Genomic DNA, 26,786 nt, shown 5'->3' with positions numbered 1-26,786 from the left:
AATTTTAGATGGCGTTTGGTTCGCTGGAATGTTTATGAGGGAATTAGAATCTTTGAATGAATTGGAATCTATCAGAAATTGGAATCCAATTATATATTCTGTTTGGTTGGCAGGAAATTGAATTGGAATTCAATTCTATATTCTGTTTGGTTCGCATACATCTCAGATGAATTTGATTTCAGTAATGTAAAATGACAGGATTGTCCTTCTTGTTTTTTTTTTGCTCAATTTTAGTTTGTGTTTATAAATTACATGTAGCAATATATTATAAAAATATATAAAAATAAATAAATTTTAATTTTATTGATTGATTATTCATTTCAATAAATTATAAAAATCATGCTAATAAACATCATAAGTTAAAATCATCCTAATTAGGGATGGCCTTGTTCTCGGGTTGGGTCGGGTTTTTGGTCCACCTGACCCAACCCGAGAACAAGGAAACCTCCATCCGAGACCCGACCCGACCCGAATAAAGTTTCACCCGACCCGACCCGAATATATGAATTAGAAACCCGACCCGACCCGAAATAATAAAAAAATTATTTTTATTCAATAAAAACAATGACTTAATTGGAAAAAATATATATAGAGAGGGGTATTATTGTAATTATTCCTAAATATATAAGATAAAATTATATATTTTTTGGTTCGGGTCGGATATTTTTCACCCTAAACCCGAACCTGACCTGACCCGAATATCACACTTAAAAAAACTGACCCGACCCGACCAAAATAAAGTTTCACCCGACTCGACCCGAATATATGAATTAGAAATCCGACCTGACCCGACCCGAAATAATAAAAAAATTATTTTTATTCAATAAAACAGTGACTTAATTGAAAAAAATTATATATAGAAGGGTATTATTGTAATTATATCTAAATATATAAGGTAAAATTATATATATTTTCGGGTCGGGTATTTTTCACCCTAAACCCGAACTCGACCCGACTCGAATATCACACTTAAAAAAACCGACCCGACCCGACCAAAATAAAGTTTCACCCGACCCGACCCGAATATATGAATTAGAAACTCGAACCGACCCGAAATAATAAAAAAATATTTTTATTCAATTAATGAATAAGTTACCAAAAAATTGATGAGGGTAGTATGGTCAAATTTCAATTCCCTCCAACAAGGGAATTGAATTCTATCATAGAATGGATAGAATTCAATTTCCCTCATTTGATAGAAAGTTGAAGCCACGAGGGATTCCAATTCCCTTAGAAAACTTGAATCAAACATGGGAAAATGGTAGAATTAGATTACAATTCCCCCTAATTCCAAGGGATTCATGTCAACCAAACGCCACCTTAGGAGAAAAAACATTTCAAAAATTATTTTAGGAGGTAACTCGATACAAATAATATACTTTATGAGGTAATGATGCATTTAAACTTACTAATGTTATGTTTATTTATTTATTTATTTTTATAGATATTTATTTTTATTGGTTTAGCTTAGACGAATATGCTTATTTATATTTCTGAAAGTGTTCACGTGGGCTTACTTTTCAGCAAATATATTCACTAAAATGGTGAACTTACACTATTGGTCCTTAAGTTTTTTAGAATTCACATTTTGAACTCCAATATTCCTAAGTATCTTTAATTTAATTCATATCTTCACCAATATTTTAATATAAAAAATAAAAGTAAAAGGAAAATAGGGCAAACGAGATCAAAAGTAAGTGAATAAACAAACTTTCAAATGAGCTTGTGCGTGATAGAAATAAATTGAATATAAATGTTCATATTCGCTTGTTTATTAAATAAGCAAAAAAATTATTCAAATTCATTTATTTAACTGAATAAACTGAATAAACGAGCATTAAACAAAACATTCACCAATGATTCATCCAACACTATTTGATTTATATCCCTATGAAGGATGTTTCAAGCTTTTAACACAGCGGGTATAAGAGGTTTTCTTTTTCTTTTAATTTCGCCTCTATATTATTTTTATCTTTCTAATTTAATACTTAAAAATCTTATTTCACTACTTAAAACCGTTATTTTCATCTTATTTTATTTTAAAAGATTTAATAAAAAACTTATCAAGTATAACATCCTCATTAATAACTTCTTTTAGATATATATATATATATATATATAATATCAAATATCAAAATCAAACTCACTGATAACATCCCAGATTGAGTATTAAGAAGATATGCAAGTTAAAAATATTGAATAAAGCCATGAACTGTACAATGAAGCCTGCTATCAGCTAAAGCCTCCAGGAGAAGTGGGGTTATAATTAAGGGGAGTTGAAATATGCTCAAAATAGCATCTGAATTTGGAAGTTCAGCCTCTTGTGCAACCCATGTGGAACCTACGCACCTTCATATTTCCGTTTAAGGCAAGGGCCAACACATCATATTCCTCTACATACCACAGTTCCGACACCGTCGCCTGAATCATATGTACAAACATCAGAGTACAAACATCAGAGTTCAAACACAATCTTATAGATATGTATATGTGTGTAATATATAGTTGTTGAAGTGCACGAAAACATGGATTTTTTTTTTGATAGAATAAGGTCTCATTAAAACCCCCTTCTTATCCTACGTGTTACAAACATAACATGAAGGACATTGGAAGGAGGGAAAGAGTGCCTCTAACTTTTATTAATGAGAACAATAATACACCTCCACACCTAACATCTTACAAAACAGAACAACCATGATTCTAAAAGCATAAAACACCCTAATACACCCTAAATAGTAACAACCGAGACATAACACCTTAACAATTACACAAACCTAAAGTCAGCCTATGCCAGCTTTAGCTAATTCATCCGCTTCCCAATTAGCTGCTCTCGAGATGTGTCTTGTGATAATACCCTTCCTCTCCACAGTAGAAGCTATATCCGTTACCAAGGATTGAAACAAAGTAGTACTAAGATTCGAATTATTAATCCACTTCAGAGCATTAGAAGAGTCCGATTCCAATATGATCCTCTGATTTGGACAGAAAACAACTTCAACTTCCTCAATAAGAATCAACCCTCTATTGATAGCCAAAAGCTCAGCGAGTAAAGGAGGACCTCCCCCTACCTTCTCTGAAAATGACCCAAGCACCAACCCACTGCCATCCCTAATCAAGCCACCTATTCCACCCTTATCCCAATCTTTAACCATTGCACCATCAACATTTAATTTTAAAAACCCTTTCGGAGGAGGACTCCACCTAGAAGAAGGAAATTCTTCTTATTCGGATTACCAAGTTGATCTGCTAGTTTTAAATCCCCCATCAGAGAATCGAAATGAAAGTGAACATCCTCAACTGATGTTTCAAACCAAGAAACAGTTCTGAAACGTGTAATGAAGAACAACGCTGAATCAAACTTCCCTTTCTGAAAAATCACCTCATTCCTACATTTCCAAACAGACCACAACACTGCTCTTGGAATAACTTCCATATGTGAGATCGTGGCACTAGGTCATCCCAGGCCATTAAGAAATCCATCAACGAACCAGGAACCACAAAGAAAACATTCCATAACTTTAAAAACTTCCCACAAAACCCATACCACTTCGCAGTGAAGAAACAAATGAGCGACCGACTCATTGTACTTCCTGCACATAGGGCAGACAGAGTCTTCAACCCCAATAACTCCTCTCTTCAGCAGTTCTTTCACCGCAACTCTATGATGAGCAAGTTGCCAAACAAAAGATTCCACACGTGGTAGAGCTACTCCTTTCCAAACATATTTTTCCCAATTGCTTTCTAATTCATCATTACCCTCTCTATCAAAATAAGCTTTCAAGCATGATTTTGCTGTAAAACAGCCCTCTCCATTTCCCAACCAAATCCAACAATCTTCCTCTACTAGGGACAAAGAAGAGTTATTCAACAGAGAGATAATTTGAAGCCACTGCTCAACCTCCCAATCCACCAAATTCCTTCTCGTTTGAATGTCCCAAACCCAACTCGCATCATATGCAATCTGAATTCTGCAACCTTACCCTCTTTGTTATTCGAGAGAGCAAATAACCTTGGGAACCTATCTTTAAGAGGAACCGAACCCAACCAAACATCATGCCAAAACTTAACTGTTTCTCCATTTCCTGCTCTAACACACAAATTTCTCCTAAAACAGTCCCCAAATGCATCGCTTGAAAAGTTCTTAACTCCTCCTCTCCAAATCCAAGAAGTACGAGCTGTCCAAGTATTCCGGATCATCAAAGAATTAGGATCCATATTATAAACACATCACACAACAGATTTCCACCAAGAATTTTTCTCTGCAGCAAATTTCCACACCCATTTCCCCAAAAGAGCCCTGTTTAATAACAACAGATTCGGGATCCCTAAACCCCCCAACTTCTCTGGCTTACACACCAAATCCCACTTGATCCAATGAATGTTCTTTTTCTCTGATGTTCCCCCCATAAAAACGATGCCATGATAGAGTTTAATTTGTTGAGAACTCTAATAGGGATCCGAAAAATAGAAAGGTAGTAAATTGGAATAGAGCACAACACGGATTTGACCAAGACAACCCTTCCAGCCAGAGATAAAGACTTGGCCTTCCAACCAGCCAAACTCTTATAAAATTTTTGTACAACCGGTATTCCTCTTGGCCCCCAATGGAAGACCTAAGTACTCCGATGGAAAAACTCCCTTTACGCACCCTATTTCCTTTGCCCATGAAACTAACTCCTCCTCTCCCACGTTAATTCCAAAAATTCTGCTCTTGGACAAATTCAACTTCAAACCCACCAGCAGTTCATAAATTAGAAGCACCCTCCTAATATTCACCAAATCATGACTAGAAGCCTTACTAAAAATTATTAAGTCATCCGCGAATTGCAAATGAGATAACATGAAAGAACGATCATTAGAGCCTAATTCAAAACCCGAAAAAAACCCCTTGTTCACTGCTTTCACCAACATTAAATGTAGCAATTCCCCTCCCAAATTGAACAACAAAGGGGATAACGAGCAGCCCTGCCTTAGACTTCTAGTAATGTTGATTTTTTCCGTAGGAGTGACATTTACCAAGACTGAAATGGAAGCTGCTGAAACACATTTATACATCCAAGAACTCCATCTAGCTCCAAACCCCATTTTACTCATTATTTTTAGCAAGATTCTCCAATCAACCGAATCAAAAGCTCTTTTGAAGTCCACCTTAAAGACAACTCCCTTCAATCCTTTTTTCCTCCAACAATCGATGCCTTCATTTGCTATAAACGAACAATCTAAAATGTGTCTCCCCGGAATAAATGCGAATTGTGATGGACTAATAACATCATTAATGCACAAGCTTAACCTTCTAGCAAGAACTTTTGAAAGAATTTTGTAGAAACCCCCAACAAGACTAATAAGTCTAAAGTCTTCAAGCCCCTCCGGATTGTCCCTCTTTGGAATAAGAGAGAGGAAAGAGTGATTGGTTTCCATGTCCCATTCCTTTCCCTCATAAAATTCCTTAAAAAACAGCAGCAAAACTTCCTTCAGACTTGGCCAAAACTTCTTAAAAAAGCCTAAATTCAGTCCATCAGGGCCAGGTGCTTTGTTACTATCCGAATTAGCGATTACACCCCAAATTTCCTCTTCAGAGAAAGGCTTCTCGAGGGCCATACTCTGCTGATTCGAGAGCTTTAAAAAATCCAAGTCCGGTTCCTCAACTTCCAATGTATTTTCCTAGTTTAACAACCCTTGAAAAAGTGCACCACCGAAGCTTTAATTAGTTTTGGATCTGAAATGTCTTCATTATCGACTTTGATGGATTTGATACTATTTCTCCTTCCTCTACCTCTTGCACACTGGTGGAAAAATCTAGTGTTCTTATCCCCATTCAAATTCCACTTCAATCTTGACTTTTGAAACCAAATCAGTTCATCTTTTTTATACAAGTCCCACAGCTCTTTCTTTGCTTCCACTAGGTTCTTCATAGACACCGTGGAGAGACCTTGTTGCAAATTAAGTTCCATCATCTGAATTTCTTTCTCCAACCTATTTATTCTCCCAGGGATCTCAAGATATCCCTTCCCATACCATTTCTTCACTGCTTCCTGCACTCCTTTTAGTACACTAGAGATTAGTTGCCTATTCTCCACATCACAAAGCTTGACAAGTTCTCCCTCCATCATCTTACAAAACCCATCCTCTTCCAAGACATAATTAAACAATTTGAACGGTTTAGAACCCCAATTCCAGCCCCTATTTTCCAGCAAGATGCTATTATGGTCAGAAACAGACCTTTCTAGGAGTCTTTGAGTTATCATAGGGAACAAAGATAGAAATCTTTGGTCCACTAGGAATCGATCTAACCTCTCATAAGTTGGGATATCTCTATTGTTGCACCATGTAAATCGGCCTCCAACCAGAGGCAAATCCAGTAAATTAGCTTTGCTTACAAAATCTTTGAAAGCAAACATTGTAGCTAAGTTAACTGCACCTCCGATCTTCTCTTCCTGTGACATTACCACATTGAAGTCTCCTCCGAGACACATTGGACAGTCTATATTCTCTAAGAATGATAACAGCTCCCCAAAAAACGCCTCCTTTTCTGAATCCACACTTGGACCATACACATTTATGAACCAACAAGCTCCTTGTGACTCATCAATAATACCCTTAACTGCTACATATCTCCTATGAATGACCTCCTCTATAACCTTACACTCTTTTTCATTCCATAAAGTAATCAGACCTCCAGCAGAACCTTCAGCTGCTGAAATTACCGAAGCTGTCAACAAATTACCTCCCATTTTCCTCACTACCAACGGGGTCAACACTTCTTTTTTCGATTCCTGAATGAAAAAAATTAAAGGCTTTCTCTCATCAACAACCCTCCTTACAGCTCTAGCCTTTATCCTCCTACCCAAACCTCTAACATTCCAAGTCAGTAAATTCCAACTAATCATCTATATCCTATCATAACCTTGGAAACCATCACCCCTTAATTTCCCCCATGTACTCCTCTCTCCTTAATCAATGGAATTGCTCTGTTCATAAAAGCTTTTTCCCCCCTCTAAATGTGACCCCTAACAATTTACTAACATTCCAGCTCTCCAATGCCTCTGCCCCATCCTCCTCCTCGTTGTTATGTACATAATCCGAACTTGTACCTAAACAACTCCTAGTTCCCCTCGACCTAGATCTTGAATAAACATGTTTGTATTTGCCCCTTCTCAATCTACTCCCAAATACAGTCCCCGAATTTCTTTGGGAGGTCAGGAAAACAGTTCCCACATGCACATGAGTTTGACATTGCACAACATTATTATCTGTTATTTCGAAACAGCAACCCTTGCTTAATCTCTCCTCCTCAAGCTCCAGCCCACTCCTGGAATTTAAAACCGGGCCCCTAATAAGCCCATTTTCGCAGTCAACTATATCCTGCTCTATAAAACCACCTCCCAAACTTTTCTCATTTTCTCTCCCTTCATTAACTTCTTCTGACTTTTCCCGCTGTGTAGAGACATCACCTACTTCTGTCACTTCTTTGCACAAGTCAAATGTATTTTTCCTACCTATGTTTAAATTCAAACCTCCCTCGGTAGTTGTGTTTTTGCCTTGTTGAGAACTTCTAACCCAATACTCAATCCTATTTTGGGGTACTAACAACTCCTGTACTCCCTCCTGCTCTTCTTGTCGTTTCTGCACGTCTTCATTGCTCCAATCCGAAGAGCTTTCCTCCTATGGTTCCTCTGCAGCTTCTTCTACCTCCATATATGTTAATTCTGGGAAAAAATCCTCAGCACCATCAACTTTAATTTTAATCATGAATTTTCTCCCATACGTAGTGATGCTGGTTTGTTCTGGAATGTCAAATGGACTCTCAACCCTTAGTAACAGCTGCGCCACTCTACAGTCCACTCTGTGTGCAGTTTGATCTTGGATTTTTACAACCTTGCCCCATCTGGATGCTAAGCTAGAAAAGAACGGGACCGACCAACAATTTAATGGGACACCAATAATTGAAATCGCACAATAAGCTAATGGGATACCCCCCTCCTCTACCACTGGCTCCAATATATCAAACCAGAATGTTAAAGCTTCCCATTTTTCTTCCATTGCAATTCTTCTCTCATCAACCGACTGAAACACCACCAGACACGCATTCTTCGCACATCCCCACCTTATCACCTTAACTTTGAAGCCCTCATTTCGTAAGGCTTTCTGCACAAATTCTACTTCAAAAATATCTTTGCAAATGTCAGTAAGTGAAGATTTCAACCATAATCTCTCTTCCATCGGGATAAAGACATCCAAAGATTTCTTCTCTTCCTTTGTATTCCTTTGACTGCTAACTCGAAGACCTTCTGGAACTTTCTTCACCCCAACTACAGTGTCTCTATAAGTTCTTCCATCATGGAACTTGTTCATTCGTTCCATTTTCTCTTTCACTTGTGCTGGAGAAGCCATTCGTTTGCCCTTCCACTCTCCTCTATCTACCCTTTTGAAGCCTTCCTCAGTATTCCCTTCACGATTCTTCATCCCAGCTAACTTGTCATATTAAGCTACTGAAACAGAAATAATCTTCCCGTCGATCCTGACCTTATTCATCTTCTCCATCGCATTGCACAGATCCTTCCTGCTAGCAAAATGGACAAATGCAAACGTACAATCCTTGTATTTTGGTCTGTTGTTAATAAAAGGAATAAACACCCTAATAACTTTTCCATGATAACTAAAATGTTCCCCTAATGTTCTTCTGTTCACTCTTCTACTAAGGTTATCAACGAACGCAGACCAAGTACCCCCTCCATGAACCTCTCCATCTTTGTCACCAGAATATCTGCCCTCTCACTCTCTCCATCAGAAATTTTCCCCAGAAATGATTTATGAACCGTTAGTTGCACGAAAACATGGATTACAAATATAAGAATGCATTTCCATTCAACCATGTACTAGCCGGTAGACTAATGCTATGCCTAGTACAAGAGGGTTCGTGTTTTCGATATTCATGTTATTTGACTACATATCAAACAACTCCGATACTTAAGTACCTCCTAAGATATGATGGGGAAGAATCGATAAATTGGATACCATTCCCTAGGTCTTCTCCCTCAAAATGAGCTTGAAAGTTTCTCGGAGCCATGTTTTGTACAGGTTGCGAGGTTCCGCAGTTCAACATCAAAGAACTTAGATATTGAAGAACATACAATGTACATTGTGTAGTCATTTGTATGTTCTTCGATAAGTGAGTTCTTTAACACCTTAAATTAATTGTCCTTAAAGGACATACAACATACAATTGTTCTTACAGGACAATTAAAATATCATACTGATCCAAAGCAATTCCGGTTCAGGTTAGTTCAACTATTTATCAGTAAATCTTTTCTAAAACAGAACTGCATCTATCACTCGTATGTGAAAGAATTTCATGCTGCTGTTGCATGAATTGTCAATAGGGACAAAGACAAGTTGTGAAGTTGCATAGTTTTGAATTTTCTTTTGTGATTCAGAGATTTAGAATATGAATTTTAAGAAATGTGAAGAGAAGGGGAATTATAAGGTGATTAACTGAAAAATGACGATCATGCACATGTGAGATTTTTATGCATAGACAGCTATTCAAACAACGCAAACACATATGACAAGTGATGATACAAAGTATACCAACTTGCCTTAAATCCGCGGATTTTATTGTTGAGTTGAGAGACCAGCTTACGCAACAGTTCAATCAGGTTTGAAGTATTATCGGTGTCCTGCATAAAACATGCATTATATACACATGATTCATGATAACTGTTATTTTCCATTTGACCTAAACACTGAAACTATATATAACAAGATTTGCCAGCCATTTCTTTTCCCTGAGAAGCATAAAGTTACAGTTCACTCGTACAAGAGTTAAGGAAACCTTATTATGTTCAAGTCCGCAAAATTGGCTTTCACCAAATTACAACAGCGATTACTTTTTGTAATTCAAGGTTCAACCATCATGGCAATATGAAAAGGATTGTAACTTATCTCAATGTTCTTTCATGCATGTTACATCATAAAATTAAGAAAATAAAAAGGAAATTACTGTAACTAAATAGAACTTTAAAAATTATCGTAACTAAATAGAATATCAAAACAATACCATGAGTGAAGCTTTAGGGTGACTCAGAAGCCTGGCAAAAGATGTGTGAAGAATAGCAGCATCATACTGCAAAAGTAAGTAGATAAATACTCATTTAATTCTTATTATTGTCAGAAAATAAGGACAGATCCCGACAACGATGCCAAAACCATTAAATAAGAATTAAGACAAGAAAAGACATTTCCATAAAAAAGCATAGCCCTTAAATTCACAACATTGCCATTTGAATATTACTAGTTTGACCAAAATTAAGATTTTCACAAGAATCTTACAAGTTGCTTCTCTGGAGCTTTTGGAAGTGCCGTTCTCAATTTAGCACGAATTTCTGCAGGATCTGTTCCAGAAATTACCTAGAAAGGAAAGAGATAGCGTTCAACAGTGCACTAAAAAGTACAAAATCCTTTTATTTTGACAGGTCAGCAGGGGGAATAAAGACTATAATTGAAGAAGTAACCTGCCAGCAACCAAGGAGCACACCAGTCGAAGTTAAAACTACCCTGTCTAAGACAATTTCTAAAGGGCATAGCCCCTCCACAACGGCTTTAACAACAGCTACTTCGGCTTCAATCTGAAAAGAGAAAAGAGGCTTAAAAATCAAACCCAACGACTAACAAGCTGAAAAGAAGGGCACCAAAGTAGCTCTAACAGGCAGTTTACCTCAACTTCAGAGGCAGGAACAGGTTCAATATGATGCGAGGCGTGGAACATACTGAAATGGTACAAACTAGAGTTCTGAAACCAGATAGCTAACCAAAATATATATAAGCAAACAAACACATGAGAATAAATACAGAAAAGGCAGAAGTTATCAAATAACTGAATGAATAATTAAATAAAGTTATCTAAACTACTCTTGTTATTAAAAAAGTATCAAATAAATTAAATCCAATAGATTACCAAAATAACTGAAGGAAATATGTGGAAGAAACTGTAGCATAAACACATACTTCTTTACAAGAGATTACCTTTGTCAAAGTATGGATCAAACACTTGTTTTACAGCCTCTCTGTGACAAGAAAAGCATGCATCAGACTACCATGTAAGGACCCCTCCCCAACTCTCAACCCACAAAAAGTGTTTAGCATATAATGGAAATACTAAATATAAGTCCCCATTAATTATCTCAAAGTCCTACATACCATAGAAAGCCTGTTTCAAACTCAAACCAGAAAGCTGAGTTCTTAATTGGTACAACTAAAGTAGATGTTCTAATTTGTACTTTGCTGAAGTGGCATGACGGGAAATCACACATAACTAAGATCAAATAAAAGTCACTAGCACAGGCATTTTACTTCTAGGGTCAATGTTCCGATAATAAGCAAGTAGGTCATAAATTTAATAAAAACAAAACGCATTCTGATGGAAACAAAATTTACGAGATGGGCTCTGCGTATTTTGTGCTCATATACAGAATGTTGGCTCGTACAGGAGGATCTGCAGCCTGCAACGAAGACGAAAGTCATTACTAACCGCTAGTCTGGAAGGATTGATTACATCTCAGTTGACTCATGTATTACCTTAAGCACAGGTGTAACATATCCATCTTTCAAAGTAAAGAGATCTGAAAGTGTCAGTGACTGCGAAGTTTCACCATGTTTTAGAAAAGCTGCTCCATGTTCCTCCAAACTCCTTTCCATTTTATCATACAATGTTGATCTTCTAATTCTATATGACACGAAAGAATCTGACACAAAAAAAAACCCTAACATAGTTAACATACTCAAATCTAAGTTCAGTAATATGATGATCAAGAATTTTATAAAAGAAAACTATAACATAAAGAGTTTTTAATAACTAAGGCAAACATGATGAATTAACACCACGAATTCACAACTGGCAACATAATGTTCTAGTGATTTGAAGCCTAAAACCATCAAAATTAAATAGTGTCAGGTTTACTCAAACAATCATACAAAAAAGTATTCATTTTTCCTAATAAATCAATAAAAAAACATTTACACTAAAAGAAAATCCCAAACCCAAAAAAGGAAACATGAAGTTTAATGAAACCCCAGCAACAAAAAGTCAAAAACCCAGGACAACTTTAAAGCTCACATGAAAAATTAGGATCGCATGATGTACAACTAAGCTGCCCACTAATTATTTTAAAGCTAAAATGACATTAGATCATAAAAGATAAAATTAGGATCTCGTGATAAAAAGCTAAGAAATCATTTAAATGAATATGGAAGAAGAAAAAAAACATGGTAGGGGAAGAGAAAATACCTAAACGAGGAGGAGAAGTTGAATTGTGGAGAGCCATTTGGAAGAGAAAGTAAAACAAAGCAAGAGAGGAAAACCAGATTAAAGCAACAGTTTTTGAATGGCTCCACCAATTTCTAACTCTACCCATCACCACTATTCCTTTGCTTCTTCTTCTTAGCTTCCCTTCTTAAAATAGCAGGTAGGATAGGAATGGCGATATTACGGGCGGGCGGACTTTTGCCTGCCCCGGCTTTGATCCGAATTTGAAATCTATTACGTATATATTAAGGTGTTTTGACCCAAATTCATAGGCCCAACCCATTTATTTATAATTCATTTATTTGTTTCATGTCCTTCATTCTTCTCTCTTCTAAAACCCCAAATCTCGGGCCCTAAAAGAACCAAAATCTCGGTAAAAGTATCATACAAGTCCATGTATTAACTACTACATTGTATTTTAGTCCTTTGATTGAAAAATGAATAAACTAGTTCATATGCAATTCGTATTGAACAAATTGGTCCTTGCGTTTAAACTCCCATCATTCCCACAGTTAAATGTTAAAATTGCAACAAAAACGTAATTTCTAAAATGGTCCTTAGACTTACCATTTTCTCTCAAAATAACACCTTTACTCTTTTTGTCTGAAATTGATATTTTGAACTTTAATTTAATAAAATATTATGGTATTTTTTTCATAAAATTATTAAACAAGATTATGTGATAACATCAAATTTTGAAACATAGTATTATTTAAATTTTTAAAAGGATGAAAGTTCAAATATATATAAAAATCTAAAAACATATAGTCCAACATCTTGTGGTTTTCTCTATGATTGATGCATTTATTAATTTTAAAATCTAAAATTTGATATTTAAAAGTAATCATATAAAGTCGATTAAATTTGTGCTGTTATAAGGAATATCGCTTCAATCATTATTGATATTAAATTTTGAGTTTAATTTTGGACAACTTTTTTTCCTTCTAAAAATCAATAACGTAAAATATAATTTTTATAATCTAAAATATCCTATTCAATCATCAAAACGATAAAAAAAAAATTAAAATCTTTTAATATTTCTATTAATATATCACATACTTGAATTTTTCATAATAAAATGATCGATAGCAATTGTAAAACAATTATACAAATCGAAGCTTCGTGTTGTTATAGTAGAAATAAAAAAATAAATCAAAATAATAATAGAACTACAGCTACATACTCAAAATATAAAACAAGTGTCTTAATGATGCACATATCCTATAAAATAAGTCGAGTTTTGTACTCTAAGAAGAAAATGTTAGAAATTTTTCAACGATGATGTTCCTCTGAAATGAACAACGAAAACATCTGAATATTGAGCTTTACAAACTCACAACACACTTCTATTCTATTACACTTCAAACAACTCATAAATATAAGTATGCAAAGCGACTACGTGAGTATAAACAAAAAGCGATGAGCATAAACATATATCATCACTAACTGGGATATTTTACTTACCAACATTTTTTAGTATACTGCATAAAGGTATCAGTAACAATAAGTTAATCAATGACTCTGAGACTTATTAACACAATTATATCAACAACAATGAACTACTCGATATCACTTAATAATCTCGTAATAAAAAAATCATGATACTTGATATCATTTAGCCGTAGATAAATCAACAGTGATAATCAATTTTATATCATTTAGCCCTAGATACCAATCGTACTACGTGAGTATATACATGATGTATTAGTGATTCCAAGAGTATAATTGTTTGTGATATATTTTTCTTCGTCATCTTTTCTTTTTTAAATCTCCATAACATCAAATGACTGGTAAGAGCATTTTTCCATACTTAAATAAGGTTTTAATTTGTCTCAATTATTTCTTACAACCCTTATGTATGTTAAGAAATTCTTGCATCTTTTGTTGGCTAAAGAAGAGTATAAAAGCTACCAAGTGCTAAAGGAAGAAGATGAGAGTGATAGTTGAGCAAATGAGTTTCATTTTGGGATTCTTTATCAAGGTAGTGTATTTCTAATCCTTTGTGGTGTTATGACTTTCCTAAATATGATGTTTTATTGAAGATTTGGGTGTTAAGCATGTTTGGGGGTTCTTGCTTGATTTTGCCCTAGATGACGTTTTTATTGTAAAGCTTGTGTTCTCCCCTAAGTTGTAAAGCATAATTTTGGGTTAAACTAAAGTGTTTATGAGGATTTTAAGTGTTTCCCGAGCCTAAACGAGACATTTCTGGGTTTAAGTATCGATATTGGATTAACAATATCGATACTAAATGAACTAGGTTGATTTTTAGGCATTTTATAAGGGTAGTATCAATAGTGTAAGGGGGAGTATTGATAATACTCATCTAGTATCAATATTGGAGGTGTTAGTATCGATACTAAGGTGATTTTTGGCAATTTTGAAGCTATTTTTTGGTATCGATACTGAATGGAGTATCTATACTTGTCAAGGAAGTATCAATATTGCATGTATGGTAACAATACTACCTATTTTAGGTGCACAAATATAATTTTTTAAAGGCTTGTAAGAGTGAGGGATAACCCGCAATAGTGAGATTTATCCTGCTAGAGGCTTAAATTGTTAAAAGCAACTAATGACACTTTTGAGAGTGATTTATATCCATAAAACCCTTAACGGTAGAATACCTCAAAGTATCCTTAATCGATCACGTATCGAACAATCATGAAAGAAGTATCATTCCAAAGAATGCTCTTGTAAGCGATATGATGTATCATACGAACTTGTGATGAGAGTAGTTAGAGAGTTATTGCGATTAATGAACTTTGAGTCAAGTAGTAAGCCACTAAATAATATATCAAGTGGGTACTGGTAATAGTAATTATCTTAAGAACGTAAAACGCTAGAAACACATCAATAGGTGAAAATTAACCAAAATGCCCTTGAGGTTAATGAGTAGAACATAGTGGTCTAACAAAATAATAGACGTAAAAAACTAATAAAGTTTTGCATAATGTTTTAGATGTGAGAACGAGTGAGATAGAGGCGAGTGAAGGGATGAAACCTAATTGTGTTGAACTATGTTAATGGGTAACTAGGCTACCTTGATTGTCCTTGTGTGGTATTGAATGATGTGTGTGTCCTATGAGTACCCTTGTATACATATTTGATTGCATTGATTTTTGATTGATAGATACTCATGATGCTTGGCTTGACATCCATGTGACACCAAACCAATGTTATGTTTAAGTGGAAATTTTACCGAGGCTATGTGATGATTGGGTTTTCTCATATGTGATTGTACTTCGTGACTATGTAATATTGAATACTATCATTGTGTTGTGTGATGATTGTGTATTAAATATGATGATGCATAATAATATGATATTATGGTTAAAGACTCAATATATATATATACTAATAGTGAGGCCCTTAGCAGAAGACTAAGGGATGTGTGAAACTCAGACTATAGTGGTAGAATTGTTGAACCTTAAATAGGTAGCACTTGATTAATGTCTTCTAGCATGCTTATGTTTATGAGATTCATAATGGTGCTCTAGAGAGATTATACTACTAAATTTTGTAAGCTTAGTGTTCAGATATATTTGTTCGTAGTCTAGTAGCTTGAGTTGTTCGAGAAGCTCCATCGCGGCAGGATTTCCAACATTCCTTACAGAGATTGTATTATTCTTTTAAAGGGCATGTATATGAATATGACCCTTACTTTTGTATTGAGTTTATAAACTATAAGGTTTATATTATTTTAATTTAAACTATATGTTGAACCATGCTTTGATATTTTTAATATACCAAAAATTAATACTTTTAAAGAAATTTTAAGAATATTTTTATTCAGTTTTCAATATTATATTTGATTCAATCGTTCAAATATGAAAAGTTAAAAACTCCATTTTTACTCCTAAATTTTTTGAAAAATTTTAGTCATAAACTGGGAAAAATTTCAAACTTTTTTACGAAGGGTTTCGGATTTTAATTGAGTCAAAAATTAATTTTTAACCTTACAGTATTGATACTGCAAGAACAGTACCAATACTGGCAGCGATTCTCCCTTAATGCTTTTGACAAATGCAAATTTCAGTAGGCTATTTTGGTATTGATATTGTGCAAGTATCAATATTGATATCAATACTTTAAGTAGAGTATCGATACTCCCCTCTCCCCAATGGCTAGAATTTTTTATTTAATGCAATCAATATCGATACTCCAAGCAATAGTATCGATACTCGAGGTATCTAGGCATCATTTATTACGAGAAATTTCATCCCAACGGCTCTATGAACTCTCACAACAACTCAAACGACTAGAATTGAATCAAGGGATATAAAAACAAGATTCCAAGTCATATATGAAGACAATAAATCAAATAGGAAACCATAGCAATCACAAAGGCTAAAAAATTGTTTCAACAACACTTTTGTATTTCTTTATTTTATTCTTTCAAGTGTTCTATTTGTTCTAAATTGTGCAAACACATTCTTTGTAAGAAATATTTCAAAGTTTGCTATTTGTAATTTCTTTTTTGGAAGGGTTGTACACTTGAGACTTTTGGGTATAAGTCTAAATGTGTTGTAAGGTTACACCTTGTCCTAAAAAATTTGAACAAATTAGTGAATTTGTTGAAATCCTTAGTGTGGAAACTAATGAATTGTATGTAGACTTCATTGAAGAAGTTGAACCACTCTAAAATTACTTGTCTAATTTTTCTTATTTTTTTGCAAAAAACTTTTATCACTCTTTTAATTGCCAATTCACCCCCTATTGGTCATTCTATTGGTTCGATTGACTCAATAATTGGTATTAGAGTTAGAATAATTGGAAGGTTTAACCATATCTTGAGAAGATCCTAGAAGAGTTCAATATGTTTTCAAGCCTTCAATGGCATCTACTTCAAACTTTGACATAGTTAATGATTCTCAGCCCATCAAGCGGCCTCCATACTTTAATGGATCCAACTATGCCTATTGGAATAATAGGATGATGGTTTTCATTCAAGCTAATGATTTTAGAGCATGAAGCATCATGATGAAATGTCACACTACTCCAACTATGGATATGGAGGAATGGAATGAAGAAGAAAGAAAAATGTTCCATCTCAACGGTAAGGTCATGCACATTATATTTTGTGTAGTTGGCCCTGATGAATACGAGAGAGTGTCATCTTGTTCCCATGCTAAGCGATTTAGATAAATCTTGAAGTTACTCATGAAGGAACAAATAAGGTAAGAAAAAGTACAATTAGCCTTCTCAATCATAATTATGAAGACTTCAAGAAGAGATTGGCTGAGGATATTAAAGCCATGACCATCAATTTTTATTTATTGTAAATGTTCTCAAAGGCTTTGGAGAAGTCGTTCCTAATGAGTAGCTTGTTAGGAAGATGATCTATAATCTTCCCAAGTCATGGCAATCCAAGAAGATATCCTTAGTTGAAACAAAGAATCTAAAGACCCTTAATCTTGATGAGCTCATTGGGTATTTGCTTACTAATGAGTTAATGGTAATGGAAGAAGAAGAGCAAGAAAAGAAAGACAACGAAAATAAAGAGATGAAGAAAAAATAAAAACATTGGCATTGCTCTTAAATCTAAAAAAAGATGAGAGTGATTCTAATTAAGATAATTAAGATAAAGAGATGACAATATTTTCCAAATGATTCAAGAGATTCATGGGTCCAATAGAGGAAAAAGGTTTCAAAGAATGAGGGCTTCAAGAATGAATCAAAAGAGAAGGATTCCATAATTTTTTATGAGTGTAAAAAGTTGAGGCATATCAAATTCGATTCCCCTCAATTAAAGAAGAAAGAGTCCAATAAGAAGAAACAAAAGGCACATATTGCTATATGGAGTAATGAAGAATGCTCTGATGAAGAAGAGAAAGAGGTAGGAAATTTGTGTCTCATGGCCATAAAGGACAACTCTAAGGTAACCTCTAATTCATCTACATCAAATGAATATTCTTTTGATGAATTACAAGAGACTTAAGATGAGTTAGCTTAGGAATTTGATATCATACTTTCAAAACATAAGAATAATATTTCAAAATTAAAAAGCGAAAATGATCTCTTATCCAAGACCAACAATGGACTTGAAAGTATAATCAAGTATATGCAATTCAAACTTAAGTAGTTTGAAAAGAAAAATCAAGACTTGCACAACCTACGTTCAAAGTTCCATGATGATCTTCAAAAGTAATTTGATGATCTCAAAGCTTCTTTTAACAAGGTTGGAGCAAACCGATTTTAAAAAGACCAAACTTCTAAATCCAAATATGTTAAAAATAGCTATAGACAATAAAAAAAATAGAGGTCCCCAAAGAACCTCTAATAAGAAAGTTGTTAAAAGCATATGGGTCCCCAAAGAATTAATCGCTACTAAAGACAAAAATATCCTAGAAAAATGGATACCTAAGGGGATTAAATTATTAGGAACTAATTCCTATAGAACCAAAAGAATTTGGGTACCAAAAATAGAAAATTAATCTTATTTTGTAGGTGGATGAGCATTGTTACAAGGCACAAAACAAAAGCGTAAATTCTTGGTACCTTGATAGTGGATGCTCAAGACATATGACTGGTGACAAGAACCGTTTCAAAAAGCTCAAACCTAAAAGTGGAGGACTAGTAAGTTTTGGTGACAACTCTAAAGGCCACATTGAAGGAATCAGTTCAATTGGAAACAATTCTTCCATCTTTATTTAAAATGTGTTATATGTCAACGGATTAAAGCATAATCCACGTAGAATTAGTCAATTGTGTGATAAAGGTTATATTGTATGCCTAATTGTTAAAGATTAAAATGGTTTATGCTTATGGCGTAGAAAACTTGGACATGCTAGCATGAGCATATTAGATAAGATAATGAAAAATGATCTAGTGAGAGGCTTACCAAAGCTAAAGTTTAACTTCAATAAAATTTGTGATGTATGTGCTAAGGGTAAGCATAAAAGAGTTTCCTTTAAATAAATTAATGATGTTTCCTATAGTAGAGTGTTACAATTGATCCATATTAATTTATTTGGACGTATTAGGACTACTATCTTGGGTGGAAATCAATATGTTTTTGTGTTTGTTGATTATTACTCTAGATTAACATGAGTTTTTTTAAGTACTAAGGATGAAGATTTAGATAAATTCATCACATTTTTTAAAATAACCCAAAATGAAAAAGGTTACTCGATTTATAGTGTTAGGAGTAACCATGGAATCGAAATTCAAAATCTTGGTTTTGAGGATTTTTGCAACTCTTATGGTATTAACCATAATTTTTAGCCCCTAAAACCCCTTAACAAAATAAATTTGTTGAGAGGAAAAATATAACTTTAGAGGAAATTGTTAGAACCATGCTTTGTGAAAATAATTTGCCAAAATATTTTTGGATGAAAGCCACAAACACCGCTTGCTATATTATAAATAGAATAATGATTAGAACTATTTTGAAGAAAATTCCATATGAACTTAAAAACCTACCATTAGCTATTTTTATCCTTTTGGGTGTAAGTGTTTTATTTTAAATTATGAAAAAACAATCTTGGCAAATTTGATGCAAAAAGTTATTGAGTTTTTAATAAAATAAATATAGTGGTAAAAGAGTCTATTCATGTTGTTTCGATGATAACCCCCTTATGAGGAATGATTCTTATATTGATGATGATGTAGTTATCATAAACTCAAATGAAGTTGGTGAATCATAATTGAAACATATAAAGGATGTGCAACCTCAAGATGCTCTCAAAAAATCTAACTCTAGAGAAAAATGAGGTCTTCTCCCTAAAAGAGTACAACTATGTCAAAGGTGGTGAAATTTTTGGGTGATTCATCCCAAGGGGTAACCACTAGATCTTCTTTAAAACATTTGTAATTTTATTTCATTTATCTTATGCATAGAACCTAAGAATATTAAAGAAGCATTAAATGATGAACATTGGATTATGGCTATTCAAGATAAGTTAAAACAATTTGAGAGAAGTCAAGTATGGGCATTAGTTGAAATGCCTAGTGACAAATCTACTATAGGTACTAAATGAATATTTAAGAATAAATTAGATGAAGATGGTAATTTAGTGAGGAACAAGGATAGACTTGTTGCTCAAGGGTATACTCAAGAAGAATGAATATATTTTGTTGAATCTTATGCTCCCATAGCTAGGATAGAGGCCATTAGAATATTATTAGCATTTGCATGTTATAATGATTTTACTTTATACAAAATGGATGTTAAAAGTGTTTTTCTAAATGGTTTTAGAAAAGAAAAAGTGTATGTAGAAAAAGCTCCTAGTTTTGAGGATTCAAAATTTCCAAATTATGTTTTTAAATTGACAAAAACTTTATATGGTTTAAAACAAGCTTCTAGAGCTTGGTATGAAAGATTGTCGGATTTTCTTGTTGAAAAAGGTTTTTCAAAAGGAAATGTTGAAACTACATTATTTATAAAAAGTAAAGTTAAAGATTTATTAGCAATTCAAATTTATGTTGATGATATTATTTTTGGATCTATTAATGATATTTTTTTGCCAAGAATTTTCTAAGTTAATGCAAGACGAGTTTGAGATGAGCATGATGGTGGAGCTTTTATTTTTCTTAAGGCTTCAAATCAAGCAAAGGAAAGATGATATCTTCATCAATCAAGCAAAGTACATCAAATATATGCTTAAGAAGTTTGGATTGGAGGATGTGAAACCCCAAGCCACTCCTATGAGCTTATCTATAAAGCTTGACAAGGATGAGGAAGGTAAGTGTGTAGATGTTAAACTTTATAGGTCTACAATTGGATCATTATTTTATCTTACTACAAGTAGACCATACATTATGTTTAGTATTTTCTTATGTGCTAGATTTCAATCATGTCCTAAAGAAACATATTTACAAGTCATTAAGATGATCTATAGATACCTAAGAGACACTCCTAGTATAGGAATTTGGTATCCTAGAGACTCTAATTTTAGCTTGTATTCTTTCTTGGATGCGAATTATGGAGATTGTAAATTAGATAGGAAAGATACTTCTGGTACTTGTCAATTTCTAGGTAGTATATTGATTTTATGGTTTTAAAAAAATAGCGTAGCATTATCAACCACGAATGTATAATACATTTCGATCGGTAGTTGTTGTGCTCAAGTTTTATGGATGAAACAACAACTCATGGACTATGAAATTGATGTAGATATTGTCTCTATAAAGTTTTACAATACTACTTATATTTGTCTTACTAAAACTCCCATCAAACATTCTAGAACTAAGCATGTTAAAATTGGGCATCATTTCATTAAAGATCATGTCTCAAAGAAGATATAGTTCTAGATAGAGGTGCACAAAAAATCCGAATATCCGATTTTGAGAAAAAAATATCCGAAACTGGTTTTGTGAAAAACCTTTTTTTAAACCGGATCAGATATTTTAAAACTGGTTAGTATAACTTGGATGATGATGCATACCGCCTTAAGGCAAAGGGAAACATTGCAAACATTTCACGATCAGCTTTTCGAGAGGGGCCATGTCCCAAACAATTATCCGGATTCGAATTGGGAAACTATAGCTAAAATAACTGATTTACTTGGGGTTTTTAAAAATGCAACAACTTTTTTATCTGGTGTTTATTACCCTACTAGCCCGTTGGTTCTTAATCAAATATTTTTGTTGGCTACCCGACTAAATGACTTTGAATTTGAAACCGAAGTTTTTCAAGAAATTGGCTTTGCAATGAAGGAAAAACTTTTAAAATATTTTAAGGAGATTCCGCCCATTTTTACATGAGTCGCCGCTTTAAACCCAACGTTAAATGTTGGCGGGGTTGAAACACTAATTGAACAAATTGCGTTTGCTTTTAATCTAACCGATGATGAACCCAACTTTGTTCAAAACCAAATAAATTATTTTAACAAATTTTTTTGAGACATGTTTGCAATTTATTTAACTAAATACGGATCAAGTAGTGTAATACATGATCAAATGAGAACGAATGCGGAATCATCTAGTAGACGTCCAAGTAACATAAATTTGTCACTTTTTAACACTCTTGTAAATTCTCAATCCAAACGATCACGTACTACTACCTCAAGTTGCTAGTTGGGAAATTACATGTCATGCGATTTTCTATCAAAAATGGCATTTGAAGAGTTTGAAAGTTTGGATATTTTGGCTTGGTGGAAAGAAAAAGAAGCACAATTTCCGATTCTAGCCGCCATGGCCCGTGATTTACTAACCATCCAAGCTTCTACGGTAGCTTTGGAATCCTCTTTTTCTGTTAGTGGCAGGGTTATATCGCAACGGAGATCAAGACTAAGTCCCGAGTTGGTGGAAGTATATATTTGTTTGAAGGATTATTTGGATAGAGCGGCTCGGAAGCAACATATCACCACCCTAGAAGATGCAATTGATGTCGATTTGGAAGCAAACTTACACATTGAAGAAGTCGAACTTGGAATATCCCCTCCAAATGAAGAAGGCAAAGATGATGAAGAAGAGATGGCGATGTAGTTTATTTTTAAATTTTATTTCAATTATCGTAAACTTTGTTTCAATTATCGAACTTGGAAGTTTTTAAGTATTTAAATTTATCAAACTTGGAAGTTTTTAAGTATTTGAATTTATCGAACTTGGAAGTATTTAGTATTTCAATTATCGTAAACTTTGTTGCAAATGATGACGATGTAAATTTAATAATATTAAAATCGGTTTTTTTATATCCAGTTTTTTTAAAAAACCGGTTTTTTCAAATCGAAACTGGTTACATCATTCGGCCCTCCAAATCGGTTATGATCCAAACCAGTTTTTTTATAAACCGGTTTTTTGGTTTGGTGAAAAAATCGGATCGGTTTTCATCCGATCCGGATCGGATTTAAATCCGGCTATGTGCATCTCTAGTTCTAAAGTATGTAGACACTTTGCATCAAGTAGTGGATATCTTTACAAAACCTTTAATTAAGGAAAAAATTTGGGCACTTAGGAGAGAATTATATTTAACAAACCTACCTTGACTTTATGTTTAAATGTTTTATGCACTTTTATGATTTTATGAAAAAGCATGATAAATAACTTATTTGATGCCTACCATGTAATTAGTTAGGGGGAGTTTAGGATTTTTCATTAAAATTGATGAAGAGTTCAAAGTATGCTTAAATGTGTATTTGTTTGTTTAAACATGTTTTCCTTCCCAATTTAGAGTTACCTATACCATTATTAATTCCCTAAAGTATGCATTATGACTTTTGACCTTTTGTTGTACCTTAACTAAAAATTCATGCAACTTTAGAATTCATAGGTATTTTTGTTGTTAAATCATGTATGAATGAATGAATGCTTGTATCTTGGTCTTAATTCTATGTCTCATATGGTCATGTGTTTTGTATGTTCTTAGTTTGTGATAAAAATGACTTCTTATGACTTATTTGCTACATTTTTTTTACCATTTCGTGCATTTAGTATTGATATTGTTCTTCCAATATCGATAGTGTTATTCCTTAGTATCGATATTATTCACCAAGTATCGATAGTGTTCTTATAGCATCATTAGGAGTATCGATAGTATCGATACCAACTCCTTCAGCGTAAGAGTATCGATACTCATTTTAATGAGTACCGATACTCAAGGTCAGATTTGTGTTAAAACACTTAAAATCCCCAAAATTTTTCATTTTCTCAAAACCATAAACATATCGCCATAAAAAATACTTCCCCTCTCTAAAAAAATTCGCCATCTATTTTTCAAAATCATGCTGACATCACTCATTCCATCTTATTTCAACAAATCAAAGTAAAAAAATTTTGAACCCTATTTTTTCAAATTTAGGATGATTTTTTCTACTATTTTACTTTGAACCAATATATGGACTAGGAAAATACATCATTTTCGCATCAATGTCTACCGCTTTTCATTACTAATTTTCAATTGTTTTACATATATTTTGAATTAAAAAAACAAAAAGTTTTTTTTGTTATTTTCTTGTTTACATACATTTACACACACACGTTATCACATCTATATACATATGTTTTTTTACTTACATTTTTTAAGTATATATGCATTATACTTATTTATATATATTATATATTTATTGTTTTCAATACAATTACACATATATTAATATGTGAATATATGTATAAATCGTTAAACTCATTAGTTCTATTTATTTTTTCAATACCTTGAATCGTGGACTCATGTTGAGTTTCGGGATTGATGTTCGCTTATATATATATTGTTTTTTTTGTAGGCTTGTCTATCCCGATTTTATCTCAAAAATTCTAAAAGACCTCGTTCTTCCCAAGCCTATCCTCATCTCCGTGCACCTCCTCAAAATCCACCTCCTAACCATATTCCTAACCCAAACAAAGACCCAGATGAACTAAAACTTTCAACTCTTGTTTTAATAAATCGGGTAATACCAACCTTCTTAAGCGATATACGGCTACTTTTGAGACATTTCCTCTTAGAAGTGAACGTATGCCCTCCCTTTCCGCCATGACCGAGCTTAACTTTAAATATATTATGATTCTCAAGTCGTGAAAGTTCGACAAAACTTTTAAAATCAAACATGTTATCTATCAATAGCTTGTTCACATTTTATATTCAAATGTTATTTGTGTTTTTGGTTAAGCCCAAAGTCGTACTGTTAGTATTCGTTACTATCTCATGGGCTAATACATTCACATTGATGTCAATTCCATTGCCCAAGATTTAGGTTTAAAGGTTAAAGGTATCGAAAATGAGAAAGATCATGTAGATTCCCCTTATGTGGTTGACAATAGTGTCAATACCTTAGACATTCATGAGTGATTCTTCCATCTCATTATCTCTTGGTGGTTTCGACCATCCGGAGGTAAGTTCTCCTCCCTTCGTTCCATAGACCTTTGGCGGATCCATTGCTTTTAAAATAAAAATAAATAAAAAAATCCCCCCAATTATCTTTGGTTAGCTTGTCAATACCATATATAGCTTTCAATCTAATAAATTTGATACTTTAGTTTATGGATGTCTCCTTAGCCATTTCTTTGTTAAAGACGGCATCAATGTCGATCAAAATCCTACTATACCCTTGTCCTCCTAAATCGATCTTAAATCTCTTCATACATTGGGGTGTGAGAAGATTGGGACAACTTGGACAAGAAAAGGGAAGTAACCAGTGTTTACAAAATAGGAGCTCCGTCATAAAATCAAAATACACAAGTACAATAAATACAATTTTTGACTCAAATACAAATAATATCCTTGTGAAGTACATGCCACTACAAAGTATCTAAGATGTACTCTAATCAAAATAATCCAAAGCAGAAGTTACGATTGGTGATGACTCCTCAATCCAACGAAAACAAATTTGGAAAGTTGAGCTCACAAAGTTAGTGCCACGCAAATAACTCTAACATACTATATGAATTCATCACATAGGCATGCGAACAAGTATAAGCATGAACATGCAATCAATCCAAGACACGACAAAAGTATAAATCATGGTTTACTTAGAGGATCACATAGCATCTCAAGACTTATACCACTTTATCCTACTCAAGGTACCTTAGATAAGACTCGAGTCACACATCATCATAATCTTTATATAGAAAGGCCTTCATTGCCCAATACATATGACGCCTTAGGGGTGACATAGCATTAGAGCCTACTCACTACAAGTATACTCCACGAAATAATTGGGACACCTCCAGGGTCACTTAGCATTGGACCCTACATCCAACTAGCATTTAAAGTGCATAAGCACTAACCTAACACATTCGGATGTTTAACAACGTAAGAAAATCGACGTACATCTAAAATGGTACAGGTGTCCTTATCGTCTCTCGATCATTACACAAATCAAGTATTATGTCATCTTAGTTTATGTGGTTCTCAATATAATTATTGAAGTTTATTAGTTATTCCACTTTCAAAATTATTAAAGATGTCCATATGACTCTTAACCTATTCCCATAACAATAGATATTTAATCAACTTTCTATCCAAACAATGACGATGGTACTGACAATAGCCTTTCAGTATCGATGTTGGCCTTAGGGTATCGATACTTCCCCATGTATCGATACCAAAAATAAATTCAATGTTTTGGAAAATACCCCCAGTATCGATTTCTATTGGGAGTATCGATACCTACAATATCGATACTCCCATGAGTACCGATACCAAAAGTAGCTACTGGAATTCAAATGCCTATATTAGTATCGATACTAAGCCTAGAGTATCAATACTCGTGGGGCAGTATTGATACCACATGTACGGGTATCATTACTCTCACCTCAAAATGCCTTTGTTTTTTGCTACATGAAGAATAATATTGGTATTAATCATCTAGTTCCGATCTTCAGCCCAGAACACCTCTGTTAAGAAGGTTAGAAATGTGACTCCTAATCTCTAGAAATGGATTAAGAACACTAAGGAATCCTAAAACCCAAAACTCAAATTAAACCTCACCTTGGACTTTTTCAACAATGGATAAAACTCACAAAGTTCTCACATTTTCCTCTCTCAAGATACCAAATGAAGAGAGAGAGTATGAATATGGAGAGGAAGAGTAAAAAGATGAAGGAAAAG

General features: G+C 33.8%; 1 protein-coding gene and 1 long non-coding RNA gene across 2 annotated transcripts; one reads left to right on the top strand and one right to left on the bottom strand.

Moving 5' to 3' along the window:
• Nucleotides 1-2,143: 2,143 nt before the first annotated feature.
• On the bottom strand, nucleotides 2,144-12,467 carry LOC120187286. Its single transcript, XM_039191039.1, has 10 exons — nucleotides 12,284-12,467; nucleotides 11,575-11,741; nucleotides 11,434-11,498; nucleotides 11,023-11,063; nucleotides 10,715-10,803; nucleotides 10,512-10,625; nucleotides 10,330-10,407; nucleotides 10,058-10,123; nucleotides 9,597-9,677; nucleotides 2,144-2,421 (listed from the first exon to the last, which is right to left on the bottom strand). Exons 1-10 carry the CDS (start codon nucleotides 12,408-12,410, stop codon nucleotides 2,314-2,316), a joined length of 936 nt encoding a protein of 311 aa, XP_039046970.1. The 5' UTR covers nucleotides 12,411-12,467; the 3' UTR covers nucleotides 2,144-2,313.
• On the top strand, nucleotides 12,345-17,834 carry LOC120187287. The gene is made up of 3 exons (XR_005522274.1): nucleotides 12,345-12,461; nucleotides 15,862-15,866; nucleotides 17,805-17,834. It is a non-coding gene; the product is annotated as an uncharacterized LOC120187287 (long non-coding RNA).
• The last annotated feature ends 8,952 nt before the right edge of the window (nucleotides 17,835-26,786 follow it).

Source organism: Hibiscus syriacus, unplaced genomic scaffold, assembly GCF_006381635.1.
Source record: "Hibiscus syriacus cultivar Baekdansim isolate YM2019G1 unplaced genomic scaffold, ASM638163v2 tig00113724_pilon, whole genome shotgun sequence".
NCBI lineage: Eukaryota > Viridiplantae > Streptophyta > Magnoliopsida > Malvales > Malvaceae > Hibiscus > Hibiscus syriacus.
Note: the sequence above shows the minus strand (reverse complement) of the source record. Positions and strands in the feature narration are given on the sequence as shown.